Below are 15,434 nucleotides of genomic sequence, written 5' to 3' on the forward strand. Positions count from 1 at the left end.
AAATCGAAATCGCCGAAAAACGGCCGCATTTGAAGAAAAAGAATGTTCTGCTGCACCGTGTCACAAGTCAGTGAAAACGATAGCAAAAATCCATGAATTGGGCTTCGAATTGCTTTTTCATCCACCGTATTCTCCAAATCTGGCCCCCAGCGACTATTTTCTGTTCTCGGATCTCAAAAAAATGCTCGCCGAAACTGAGGCCCATTTTGATCCAAAGGACAAATCGTACTACAAAAATGGTATCGAAAAGTTGGAGGATCGCTGTAATCACTATATCACCCTTGAAGGGAATTATGTTGAATAAAAAAAACTAATTTTGCCAAAATATGTGTTTTATTATAGTAGGCCGGGGACTTTTCAGTTGACCTGTTACTATATCAAAATACAGTCCAGAAATGTTATCTCATTGACATACACCATCCAACATGTCAATATCCATCACTAAACATGTACAATCCAAAGCTAAGCAGCTTAAAAGAAATTTTAAATTAATAGCCTAAATTTTAAAGTTTGATATATATATATATATATATCCGTGATTCAATCGAAATTTTATTCAATTTCTAGAAATCCTTTTTGAATTTATCCCTCAAAAGTGCCCTATAACCCCATTTTCAGTTAGAATTTATTAGACTAGAAATATATGTTATGTAGGCTACATAAGTTCTAAAATGTTTCTTTTTTTTTTACAGGTCACCGTCAGGGGCCGTCCGGACAAGACTCACCTGAAACGACCTCACGGGAAAGCCACCCTACCTCCGGACACACCCGACATGGGTCCCTGGTCACCCGGTACCCATTTCAGCGCCGTCCTGTTGAGGTCAGTAAAAGCAAGATCATCGTAAGAACGACTAATAACGGACGACGTTTTCGTTTTGCAGGACGGTGATATTGATACTGTGCGGTCTGCAGGCCTTTGTCTTGGCGACCGCAGCGCCTACTAATGCTAGAACCTACACGATACATTGGAATTCAACGAATCCTATTTTTCGTATCGACAATACGGATCACATCATAGATGTAAACAGGAACAATTTAAAATTCGAATACGATCAGGTCAGTATTATTATTCATTTAGTCTTAAGAACAGTAATAAACATAATAGTCTTCATTAAGACTTCATTACATAATAGTTGTACAATACTAGTGATATTAAAGTATATAAATATCTTTAAAACATATAAATCTGTGAAACTAATAAAATTATTAGTTCAATATTAACAAATTTTAAATGAAATATAAAGGATTATTTAAAAATTGGAACCTTTGACCTCGACACATTTTTTAGCTCGGTTTTAATCACTGTACAATTCCTTCATATACCAAAGCCTCTTTGCTTCAAGATGGACTGTATGATGTTCATTGAGTTGCGATCAAAATCCCGAGGGATCCTGAGGGCCGTGGTTCTTAATAACCAATGCCACCTGGTTCATCAGGAACAATCATATTCATAGAGAAACAGACGTCCCCCAAGTTATTTCTCCACTCTTCGTCTCTCGGATAACGGATGTATTACCGAGCTGGCCGATATCTTAGGCCAATAACTCATTCGGCTCTTCGTGGCCTTATTCTGTCACAGCCGATACTTCCCCGTCGTGCTCTAACTCCAAATTGTCTCGACCTTCTCCATCGAGCGATTAACTCATGTACCGCAAGCTGCGTGGTGTGATAACGACGCCACGTCCTTGCCTGGCCCTTGTGCCTCTTAATAGTGTTACCGGTTACGGACACCCTTTTTACTAACAGTAAGAAGTATCAGTTAGGGTCATTGGATCAGCTGATAGGGTGAGGTTTAGTGGGTAGCCCAGAGGCAGTCTCCACATAACCAATCCAACTCGCTTACTCTTGCAGGTCTTCCCGACCAGGTATCCGTAACAGGATTCCCCTACCCGGTACCAGGCCAAAAAAAGACCGTGGTTCTGGTATACTGTTTCTGATATTTAGTCGAATTGATATTAATGTTTTATTCTATGATGAGCGGGTGCTCTTTCAATGACAGGGATGGCGTCACCAAAGCTTAGGAATCATTTCTGTAGTTACATCTGTCTTCTATGGACTGTTATTCAGCAAATGATTATTTCAAGCGTGGGGAACTGTGAACTATAAGTATTTAGCTACCTTAAATAGAAATTATGAATGACAGTGCAACCGTAACTGAAATTTTATAGTAAATGTAATAAGAAATTTAGATAATGAAAACTTTTTAACATTGTCCTGTATGCATAGCAAATATTTTAGTATATCCCATACAAATGAATATATATTATCAAAACCATCGTTGAAATGTTTTCGGTTAATACTTTCTGTTACTACAGTACTAAAGTCAGCATCAATGTAGATCAACTAGAATTCGACTAGAATAAATTCGACTCAAAGTTTATACTAAGTATTTTACCCTACCTTAACATACATGCATAGCAGACATTTTTAACATACAATGTGTAAACCACATCAATATAAATAGAGCGCCAGAACATAAAATGGAATATAAACTAGGAGTGTCGGCCGGCGAGAAAAATATCCATATTTCGATATATTTTTTTCGACATTTAAAAAAAATATATCGATATACCGAGGAAAAAAATATAGATTTTTTTTTGCAATAACTGTATAGGTATATCTATAAACTGTATGATGTGTAAACTTAATTAAGACGGTAAGAGCAGCAGTACAACCCCCAACCAACTCAAATTTTGATAGTATCATATATAAGTATCATCATACGTAAATAAAACTTTTTGAACTTTCCACGTATAAAGACCGTCAATATATAAACGAACTTCTAAACCCAAATCGGCAGTATCAAAAAAACTGCAACTAGAAACGATACCTACCAAACGAATAAGGTCCGAGGGCAGAGGGAGAAGACGGAGAAGAGGAAAGCGACAATGCCGAAAGAACCAACGAGAGGAGGAGAAGAAAAGAAGAAAATATACAACTTCTAAAATGTACCACCCCAACACAAATTTTACTGGGAAGTACCTGAAACCTAGTGGAAATAAATCAATATTGGGAAAAAGTTCAATCAGATTCAGTATGGATAGAAAAGAGTTGAACACACCCCATACAACCCTGGTATATCCTATAACCTGTGTGATGTCTAAACTTAATTAGGACAGTATGAGCAGCAGTACGACCCCATTTCCAATTTTGATATTATCATATAGAAGTATCATCAAACATAATTATAACTTTTTGAACATTCCACGTATAAAGATCGTCAATATATAAACGAACTTCTAAACCCAAATCGACAGTATCAAAAAAACTACAACCAGAAAGGATACCTACAAAACGAACGAGGTCCGAGGGCAGAGGGAGAAGACGGAGAAGAGGAAAACGACAATGCCGAAAGAACCAACGAGAGGAGGAGAAGAAAAGAAGAAAAAATACAACTTCTAAAATGTACCACTCCAACCCAAATTTTACTGGGAAGTACCTGAAACCTAGTGGGAATAAATCAATATTGGGAAAAAGTTCAATCAGATTCAGTATGGTTAGAAAATATTTGAACAAACCCCATACAACCCTGGAATATCCTATAACCTGTGTGATGTCTAAATTTAATTAGGACAGTATGAGCAGCAGTACGACCCCAACTCCAATTTTGATATTATCATATAGAAGTAACATCAAACATAATTATAACTTTTTGAACTTTCCACGTATAAAGACCGTCAATATATAAACGAACTTCTAAACCCAAATCGACAGTATCAAAAAAACTACAACCAGAAACGATACCTACAAAACGAACGAGCTCCGAGGGCAGAGGGAGCAGAGCGACAAGAAAACGACAGGGCCGAAAGAACGAACGAGAGGAGGAGAAGAAAAAAACAACTTCGAAAATGTACAGCGGCCAACATTGTCGGTTCCTGAGACTAGCGTATGGTAATACGGCGACTCTCGTCATTAATTAACTTTTGACAGGTTCGGGTGAACGGCTAACTACCTAGAGAGAGAGAGACCGAGGGGGGGAGTGAGAGCGAGAGACGGAGCGACGCAATAAAGGAACAAAACGAGTAGGAGAAAAAAACGAAACCCACGAACAAGATAAAAAGCCAGATCGCATCAATCATACTACGTTTGGTACGAAAATCGTCGATCGGTCCCGAAAGGACCGAAATATTCTTTTTTTTTAACGGTTCGAATTTATTAAGGGGGACAGGGACGGTCGAGGCGCTTTATTAAAAGAATAATTTTTATATTAAAATATCCGATGGACGTGTAAAATAGGGGGGGTGATTCAATTTTGAGCCGAGGCCAAGGAATAGAATAAAAGTCCGATCGTTTTAAATTTATTGCGGCCAGTTAAAAGGAAACGATAAATAGAACTGGGTTTCGGCCTAAGTAAAATTAGGAATGATGGTGTCTTGAATCACCGCCGTTACTAAATGATTTTAAGAAAATCACATCGATAAAATATTTGATTATTTACACGAAATTCATTTACAATATTCTATCTAATTTCTTATCTCATATTTAATTTTATTTTAGAGAAACCAAACTATTTTATATTTATATTTTATCTACTGCTTTGGTTTCATTATATTACTATATTATGTATTATGAATTATACTTTTTTATACTGTTATTGTTTTATATGTGTTTTTAAGTTAATTTTATTTATTTATTTATTTTTATATTCTATCTATCTATTGGTATATTTTGAATGTGTAATAGTTATTTATGTTTTTTCTCGTTTTATATATTGATTGATTATTATTTTATTTATACAGTTTGTGTTTGTATCGTATATGTATTTATTCTTCTGTAATTCTAAACCCCAAACTCAAATATCTTAGATCGATGCTACCAATATCTACCTAATTAAACCTAATTTTGAATATTTGACTGTATCATGACAATGACAGTATCAACAAAACTATAATCCAAACTCGAATAGTTTAAATCGATAATATCGACAAAACTTGAATCCTAACTTGGAATTTGAACTATCAGGTCTATAAATCAATTTTGAACAATTTGCAACAGATGGTTGCTATGAACTTGCACTGTGAACTTGCTTGCTGTGTATTAAATCCCATCACGTACATTTACAACTTACTTCATGTTGCCGGAACAAGTAGTCATCAGAAGAAGCAAAGTCTGAAGAATACGGCAGGTGCGATAGCATTTCCCATTTTAATGTTTCCGAGTATGTTTTCACCCGCTTGGCAACGTGTGGTCGAGCTTGGTCATGCTGAAAGTATCTTTGCTCGTATTCCGGTCGTTTTTAACACAATGCTCTGTTCGAACCCATCAATTGTAGTCGATAGCGGTCACCATCGACGGTTTCATCGAGTAGTGGCTTCAAATCTTCCAAATAGTTTGACTATCCAGACACTCTTTGTCTTCGTTGTCTAATCTCCACTTTCTAAACGTCTAAACCAGTATTAACATGTTGAACTCGAAGAGGCACGGTTGCCTTATGGTTGCTTATGCATCGCACAGCATTCGATTATCTTCAACCGCCTTTTTCTTCATATCAAAGTAAAAAAGTAAAGCTTCCCACAAATTCCATTAACTCCGTACAAAACAAAGTATTTGCAAGGCACTGAAAAAAATTTTGTTTACACTTCCACGAAATGACACATACTGAAAAATGAGGCATCACTATGAAGTTGATTACAAATGTATCCGATGCGATTTAATGCGCAAAAACACCAGCCGCTATAAATCCTTTTTAATTTATATTATTTATTATAAGTAAAATGAATAATGTATATATGACTTTTTAAACATTTTTATCGCAATTTTTGGAGATTCAGTCAACAATCTTTAAACTGCCTGAATGATGAAAAAACTAACTTGACTTCTCATGGAAAATAAACTTCTAATAAAATATTCCCTCATAGTTTTACTAAAATAGAGAAAATCTCTTCCCAGTGAGCATTCTTTTGAGATCTGAGAACTGGAACTAGTCGCTGGGGGCCAGATTTGGATTGACGGATTTTTGCCATCGTTTTCGCTGACTTGTGACACGGTGCATTGTCTTAGTGAAGCAGCACTTTCTTTTTCTTCAAATGCGGCCGTTTTTCGGCGATTTCATCCTTCAAACGGTCCAATAACGTTATGTAATAGTCGCTGTCGATGGACCTTCCTTTTTCAAGGTAGTCAATGAAAATTATTCCATGCGCATCCCAAAATACAAACGCCATAACCTTGCCAGCCGACTGTTGCGTTTTCCGACTCTTTCGAGCGGGTTCATCGTGTGCAGTCCACTCGGATGATTGTGGATTGGACTTCAGAGTGAAATGATGGAGCCATGTTTCATCCATCGTCACATATCGACGCAAATACTCGGGTTTATTACACTTGATCATTTTCAAACACTGCTCCGAATCATCAACTCATCGTTGTTTTTGGTCAAAAGTGAGCTCGCGCGGTAGCCACCTTGCACAGAGCTTTCTCATACCCAAATATTCCTGAATGATATTAGAGTGTCTGCTACTTCATTCAGTTTCAATTTACGGTTATTCAAAATCATTTTGTGGATTTTTTCGTGTTTTCGTCGGTAACAACCTCTTTTCGGCCTCCACTGCGTTCACCGTCTTCGGTGCTCATTTAACCACGTCTAAACTTAGCATACACATCCTTGATGGTTGATTTTCCTGGGGCAGTGTCCGGAAACTCGGCATCAAGCTAAGTTTTTGCTGTATTTTTTTGCCTTCAAAAAGCAATATTTTATCAAGACACGAAATTCCTTTTTATCCCTTTTTTTCACAATAAGAAAAGTTGATTCACTCACACTAAAGTTAAAGTTAAACAAGATACACTTACAAGGCATTTTCAAACAATAAAGGGAATTTTTATTATTTGGAAATAATTTTGTTTATTCTGTCCTTCACGGGCGAATATGGAAACTGAAACTTGATTGAGTGTTTTTTACCAATTGCACGGGTCAACACAAAATTTCACCTAAACTTTAAAGCATTAAATTCCAATTCTTTAGGCAGTCATTAAACAAAAAATTTTTATTTAGGAAACCGCTTGAATGATATTTTTCAAAATCTGTGGTGTCAATTTTTAATTGAAAATGAAACCATTTAAATGAACATTTTAATTATTTTACATTTTATTAAGTTTTACTATTAAAAAACTTACAAAAAAGTAGAAAATAATTTAAAGGTGCACACTTTTACTTTTTCTTTTATGGTCATAGGTACTATCTCTTAATAAACCCCAAATATAGTCTCCCATCATGTTTTCATTGTATTCATATATGTATAACACCATCAAGCAAATTCCACCTTTGTAAGCGAGAGCCTAAAAGCTCTGCTTTACTTTTTGGCAAATGTAAATCCCGAATTAAACCACTAAAATCTGTAGTGATAAGATGGTGTTTTGGTTGTTCTGGTGTAGGTAAAAACTCCTTATCAGAATTACTTTTATGAGAAGAATTACTAAGAGATGAGCTACTTTTCCGCGATAATTTTTTCGACAGCTAGGTACTGGTCATGTCAGATCATGTGCGACCAGAGCAGAAGAGGATTCCAGATCAGGATATTCAATAGGTTTTGCATTTTTACCTCTACGTCTTTTACTCGGATTCATAATGCAAAAGTTGTTAACGTGATTTTTTGGTTCTCGCCGGATTCTTGGTGTTGCAAATTTCGTTGACCTTCTCTCACCTCGATACCAACCTAAAATATAGAAATATAATTTAATATGTCTATTATATTTAATTCACCATTTAATTAAAGTTTGCTGATTACCTTCCAAACATCTTTTACAATTATTACAAGCAACATGTAGAGCCGGAATATATACTTCGTAGGCTTCACAGAGAACGTGAGATGTATTTAATTCATATTTTGCGTCTCGAACTTTAATAAATTGCCCACATATATAGCAAAATGCATCAGCATCATATTTCCACTTTCGCGACGACATTTTAAGGTATTCTAGATTTGTACAAAATACCTGATCATTGTTTATCACTCTAGTGCCATCTATCAGCGCTGTGTGAACGTTTAAACCCCACTCTGATCGCGCGGTATTTTTAAATGTATTAAAAATAATTAAAATTTATAAAAAATTCAAATATGAGTATTACTATTATAACACAAGCAAACTTTACACCAGGAAAAGGTATTTTCTTTTCGTTTTTGTTCATAACTAAGCCGAAAATCATAAAATAAACTTCAGGACAAAGGACGAAAATATTTCGTATTATTCATGACTAAATATGTGATAACGAAATTGGTTTTTTTCTCTGATTCTCTGATCCATTATTTATCATCAATCCATAGCTGGCGCATCATTTTCTATTATCTCAATCTATTTTTTTTTTGGAGCTGTTTGCTATATCTTCCATCTAAAAGGTCGATTTCGATACAGAAGCCTATGAGGGCACTCGTTCACGTTTCATTCGAGAGACATCTCCAAAAAGCAATTATTTATAAAAGTTGAACAATGGGTAACAGCTTCAAAACACTTGTTGTTCTTTGAATAGATGAGGAAAAAGTAAACTGTATAAATACTTTCTGTATTTGCTTACTAATACAATTATAAAAATGGCACCAACACATATATTTAACATAAATTGCATAAAGCTTGTATAAAACCAATCGATTTAGCTGAAAATGTCTTGGCCAGAGTCTAAGGTCAGATTTCGAATATCTTAGACAAGTTTTCATTCATAAAATGTTCATTATATTTTACACGTAGCTATAATTTAAGAAATAGCAGTAAAAGATAAAACGATATCGTATTTAAAAAAAAAAGATTAATGATCACAAGAACCAAATAAATCTAATTAATTGTATAAGGTATCAAATAAAAAACTATGCATATTAAAATCGCTTATGTAAGTGAGAATGTTACCGGCTTTCGACATTTGAAAACTACGACGCGCCCATCCCTACGGCCGGACTTATTGTCTTCGGATTTTTTTAAATTCCAGTAGCGTACACGACAGCGATACGAGATACAGTTATCGATCGCTGAAACAATAAGTCTGCAGCGCCTACTAGACCGAATTGCTCGAATAACACGCGAGAACATGATAGGATGTCGAAACGTCGTCCTAATTTGTCGCATTATCAGAAGAAATAATCGAAAGAAAAAATCGAATGTCGCAACGACACCGAAGGTTTTCGATCGTTCGAATTGCAATTGCAAAATTGAAAAGAAATAATTAGGTGCGCCACACTATGCGAGATGGCCGAGAAAAAGTATAGATAAATGACAATCGACAATAAGATTTATTCAATAATTATAAAAAGGCCAAATACAATCGCATACAGAAATCGTCGAGAGTGAGTCAAACAAGATTATTAACAAACTGGGTCTTTTATGTTGCTAACTCATTTTTAATATATCTACAGGAATTCTACATCTAGGAATTCTTATAAAAACGTGTTTTTGAACCAATTAACTAATATGGCATTTTAATATCTTATTAAATAATAATATTAGCGAAAGTTTCTTTGACACTAACTCAAAATTCCGTAGTTTAACGCGAGATAGCTTTTTTCAGAAACATTTTGATCTTAACTATCATTCTGGAAATCCCAACGCAACATAATATATTACTATAAGCTGAGATGATATGTTAGTTTACCAAATACAGTGTTAAATACAGTTAATTTTCTAGTTTAAGTGGATTTCTATAACAAATGATTAGTCACGGGTCCCTTATATATTTTTTATTTGTATCTGTAATCTATTGGGATCATAAAAACTACAAAAAAATATACAAAACAGTTTTCTAATCTTCGTTTTAACCACTTTAATTGCCAAATTTTAATTTCATTGCTACAATAAGAACTTCTTCTGCGTCGGAGAATGCTCTCAGTACATGTTTTCGCATCTTCCTTGAGTTTGGAGTTGTGATGCCATTCTCTGAAGAGAGTTTCAATTAACTGCTGCTTGGTGGTAATCACTTCTTTTTCAATCACCCGTTTTGTGAGTTCCCACATGTTTTCTATGGGATTCATGTCTGATGAATTATCTAGCCAAGGCAAAACTGTGATTTTTTTCGCCAAATATACACTAACGCTTCTGGTTTTGTGACACGGTGCCGTATCATCCATAAAAATGTGCTTGTCATCGTCAGAGAACCATTAATTAACCAGCGGTAGTAACCGGGTTTCCAATACTCACTTGTATTGGTTTTGTTTCATTGTCCCCTCTACAATGTATCGGCATCCCATGTCTTTGGCTAAGATAACAGACCACACCATGACATTAACCAGGTCTTTAACCCTCTCTACAAGGCAATCGGCGTAGAGTTGTTCACCAGAGCGTCGTTTTACAAAAGAAGTTTTGTCAATCGCAATTTGGAAGGTTGATTCGTCGAGAAAGCACACTAAATTAAGAGAATTAATACTAGAAAATCGTTATTAAGCAATTGTATTGTTCAAAAACGTTATACTTACTCGACTCCACTCTACAACCATCATATTTCTATGTTGTCTCGCCCATTGGAGTCGCTTCTTTTTCATGCTGTTCGTTAGGCGTAGTTTTTTGGAGGGCCACCATCCTATTAGACCCTTTTCAACCTTTTTTTTTCAGATGTTTCTGAATTTTGGATCAGTAGGAGGTGATGTGATTGGGTTTTTGCCACATTTGCCAAATATGTCTCTTTTTAACCATACCTAAATATTTGCCTTTACAATAAGTTTTAGTAAAACTAACAATAATATAAAAATATATTCTGACATATTTCAACCTTGATTCTAACTCGATGCTCTCCAAGTCCTAATTCCTCTCTAGGTTTAACAGGTCAATTGAAAAGCCCTCGGCCTGACACATAGATGGCGCTACTAGAATTAAATTCATATGTTTTTTAGTTAGCCCTAACCCTCAAAAGATGCGTGAATTATAGCTTTTGAGTGAAGAGACTTTTGTTATTGTGAAAAAATGGATAAAAAGGAATTTCGCGTGCTAATAAAATATTATTTTTGAAGGGAAAAAATATAGTTGAAAAAAAAACTTGGCTTTTTCTCACACTGCCCAAGAAAAATCAACCATCAATTATTAGTATGCTAAGTTTAGACGTGGTGAAATGAGCACCGAAGACGGTGAACGCAATGGACGCCCAAAAGAGGTTGTTACTAAACGTGTACATCATATTATTCACGAATATTTGGGTATAAGAAAGTTCTGTACAAAGTGGGTGCCATGCGAGCTCACTTTGGACCAAAAACAACGACGAGTTGATGATTCGGAGCACTATTTGAAGCGTCACTATTTGAAGCGCCAAACCCGAGTTTTTGCGTCGATATGTGACACTCGATGAAACGTGGCTCCATCGTTTCACTCCGAATTCCAATCGACAGTCATCCGAGTGGATTGCACAAGATGAACCAACTTCAAAGCGTGGAAAAACGCAACAGTCGGCTAGCAAGGCTATGGCGTCTGTATTTTTAATGCGCATGGAATAATTTTCATTGACTACCTTGAAAAAGGAAGGACCATCAACAGCGACTATTACATAGCGTTATTGGACCGTTTGAAGGACGAAATCGCCGAGAAACGGCCGCATTTGAAGAAACAGAAAGTGCTGCTTAACCAAGACAATGTACCGTGTCACAAGTCAGTGAAAACGATGGCAAGAATCCATGAATCGGGCTTCGAATTGCTTCCTCTTCCACCGTATTGTCCAGATCTGGCCCCTAGCGACTCCTATTTCCTGTTCTCAAGTCTTAAAAGAATGCTCGCTGGAAAGAAATGTTCGTCGAATGAAGAGGTGATCGCCGAAACTGAGGACTATTTTGAAGTAAAGAAGAAATCGTACTACAAAAATGATATCGAAAAGTTGCAGGGTCGCTATAATCTGTGTATCACCCTTGAAGGGAATTATGTTGAATTAAAACAAAATTACCAAAAAACGTGTTTTATTATGGTAGGTCGGGAACTTTTCAATTGACCTGTTATATATCCGTCAGAGAAAAATTGATCATCGTTCTCCAAACCATAACTCTGCTGATTATGAGCTGAAGTTATATGTTAGTTTAGCAATTACTTGTAAGCATATTTTCAGGAATCAAGATGAATGATTTACGATATAATTTTAGTAGAAGCTTTCGATAAAGTTTGGCATGAAGGCCTTATTCATAAACTACAGAAAATACTACCAAAACAACACACCGAACTATTAAAATCATACATTACAACCAGAATGTTTAGAGTCAAACAAGAAGATGCTTACTCTACAATAAAAGAAGCTAAAGCCGATGTACCACAAAGAAGTATACTGGGACCAATGCTTTATCTACTCTACACTTGTGATATACCACAAATGGAAAATATTACGATGGCTACATTTGCTGATGATACTGTGAATATAGCTGTCGGAGACAATAGTGAAGAAGCCTCACGAAAATTACAACAGGAAAGTGACAATATAAATAATTGGACACAAGCTTGGAAAATAAGAATTAATGAAAGTAAATCTGTACATGTGCAGTTCACTTATAAAGAGACCGTACAAGCACCAATAAGATTAAATAACGCTATCATTCTATATAGCAACAACGCTAAATATCTTGGAATGAATCTCGATGCAAAATTTCGCTGGAAGGAACATATAAAGAAGAAAAGAAAAGAACTGGAATTGAAATATAGGAAAATGTACTGGCTAATTGAAAGAAAATCACATTTATCAGTGCATAATAAATTGCTATTATATAAGCAAATAGTAAAACCTATATGGACATACGGAGTTCAATTATGGGGATATTCTGCAAAGAGTAACATAAATCAAATACAAATTTTTCAGAACAAAGTCCTGAGAGGTATTGTATTTGCACCCAAATACTATAGGACCTACATCGAGACCTTCAGATACCCACAGTCAGTCAAGAAATCAAGAGAATTGCAAGGGGGCATGAGGAAAGACTCCATTCTCATACGAATATTGAAATATTACAACTATTGGATACCATCAGAACAGGACACAGATTCAAAAGAATCAAACCATCTGATCTTGTGTAGTCTTGTGTAGTGAGGTGCATATATTAAAAAATTCAGCAGTGACATTATTTCACATTGTTAAAGATTATTAAACATTTTACCAGAGACTGAGTTAGGGCCGATGGGTCCTCCTATTTATATACATAGATTTAAGTTAGCATAAGGACAAATTGTAGGTTAGACGGAAACGACTAGTAACAATATATTAATTAAATAATAAAAAAAATTATAAAAAAAATATAATATATTCTAATAAAAAATATAATTAATTCGTCATAAACTGAGATTTTTCATTAAAAATTAGAATACCATTTAATATAAATTATCATTTCTGCGAATTACGGTGTTTTTTAATACGGCATTGGATATTTCTGTCATTTCTGCTCGCTGGAAATATTCCGAATAACATTCAAAATTCAAGCCGGGGAATTACATTCGGAATATTTCACCTATAATTTAGGTACTTCATTATTCACAGGAGGATTTATCGGTAAATGTATCTCTATTTGAATAGTTATTTTTAGATGCAGGCGTAGCTTTGTTAGAGGCTCCATTTTTCCTTATTGGACGTACTATTTTGCCTAAAAAATGCCCTGGTCGATACGTGTTCGGAGATTCGCCATTACTTATTTAGATACAAGGTGTTGTGATATATTAATGGTCAATTTAGTACTATTACAGTGGTACTCTATAGGGTATTATATATAATATTTTAAGCTTTTTTGTAGTTCTTGTTCAGAAAAATTGGTAAATGTAATTTATTCAAATTATCGTCCATTCTTAGATACTTTTTCTTTACATATTGAGGGCATTTGAGTTTCAATGCTCGTCTCATTTGCATTAATTGTTGTTTTTTTTATTACTCTTCGTGATTCCACAATCTGCCCTATTGGCAATAAATATTTCTTATGTCTCTATTATATGGCACGTAGAAAATCACTTCATTAAACAATCTTCTGTACAAAATATTATCTTAATTAATTAGTCTTATTCTAAAGCTTATTCTAAAGTCTACATACGTCCAGTAATCAGATCATGTGGTGATAAAAGTTTTAGCCTACGCACTTCACTGTCATATAGTATGATTTAGTAATCTTCTTTCGTGTTTCAAGGCGAAATCCTGCACAACTTCGCAAATCCATCTGATTTCCAGGTTATCGTGCAGTTCTTCATTGGTTACATAGCCATAGGCATTGGTAATCAATTGAAGAACCTTGTTTTGACAGCGCTGTATGACTGTATGAAGTTGAGAGTATCTTCCGACTAACCAGTATAGTTGTTTTATTTTGGTTCTAATGTGTTTTGCTTTTTGTCTAACGTGATGCTTCCAATTTAATCTACCGTCAAGAATTTTTTATTATTACTCTTCGTGAGTCCACAATCTGCCCTATTGGCAATAAGTATTTCTTATGTCTATATTATATGGCATGTAGAAAATCGCTTCATTAAGCAATCTTCTGTATAAAATATTATCTTAATTAATTAGTCTTATTCTAAAGCTTATTCTAAAGTCTACATATGTCCAGTAATCAGATCAGGTGGTGTTAAACGTTTTAGTCTACGCACTTCACTATCACGTCGCATATTTAGCTGGTTAGCGAGTATGTTAGGATCCACTGATATTCTTTCGAAGTACTTCACACAAACACGTTGAATTACACTAGTTATAGGTTCTAGAAGAATATCGCGTTGTATCACTTTATTTGAAATATAGTACGGAGCATCAACAATGGCACGCAACACTTTATTTTGGAACCGTTAAATGATGGATATATTAGATTTGCTAGCGGTACCCCATAGTTGGATTCCATATGACAAATAGGCTTGAGTATAGACTCATACAGCAATACCTTGTTATCTAATGATAACTTAGATTTGCGCCCGATGAGCCAATACTTTTGATACAATTTAAATCCAAGTTCTTTTCGTTAAGAGAGTATGTGCTTCTTCCAGGTTAGGCGACGATCTAAGTGCATACCAAGATATTTAACATGCTCTGCTTGGGGGAGTTGATGATGATTGATATTCACTGGTGGACATGTTCTTCTACGCAGGGTAAACGTTATATGCGTGGATTTTCTTTCATTGGCTTTAATGCACCATGTCTTCAACCATAATTGTATTTGTTCCAATTGGGTTTGTAGGTTTGTTGGTGCTGTGACTGGATCTTCGTGGGATGCTAAGATTGCTGTGTCGTCAGTTATAATAAACTAGCGGCCCGCCCCGGCTTCGCACGGGTGCAATGCTGATACTAAATTAAATAAACTACAGAAAAAATATGAACGTTGTATATAAAAACATAGCGGCCCACTCCGACTTTGCACGGGCATAAAATATATATGCCTATGTCACTCAATGAAAACATGATTAAAATCGATCCAGTATTTTTGGTTCATTCATTACTGCCCTTGGCCTGCACGCATTAAATTTGGAGTAAAACAATACCTCTTCCCCTATACTTACTATGAAGATTTCCTGCTATCTTTGGAATATCTAAATTCATAAAATTT

General features: G+C 35.2%; 1 protein-coding gene across 4 annotated transcripts in view; it reads left to right on the top strand.

Annotated features, from left to right (window-relative positions):
* LOC143196236 (ephrin-A4) overlaps positions 1-15,434 on the top strand; it is an 808,497-nt gene that overhangs the window by 777,050 nt on the left and 16,013 nt on the right. For all 4 annotated transcript variants that reach the window (XM_076403895.1, XM_076403896.1, XM_076403897.1 and 1 more), the window contains 2 exons: positions 693-820; positions 882-1,056. In XM_076403895.1, coding sequence (XP_076260010.1) covers positions 774-820; positions 882-1,056 — 222 coding nt within the window. In that variant the 5' untranslated portion in view covers positions 693-773. The remainder of the gene's footprint in view (positions 1-692; positions 821-881; positions 1,057-15,434) is intronic.

The sequence above is a fragment of the Rhynchophorus ferrugineus genome, unplaced genomic scaffold (genome assembly GCF_030347505.1).
Source record: "Rhynchophorus ferrugineus isolate W39M unplaced genomic scaffold, kcgeb_rfMv2 rfM4, whole genome shotgun sequence".
Lineage (NCBI taxonomy): Eukaryota > Metazoa > Arthropoda > Insecta > Coleoptera > Curculionidae > Rhynchophorus > Rhynchophorus ferrugineus.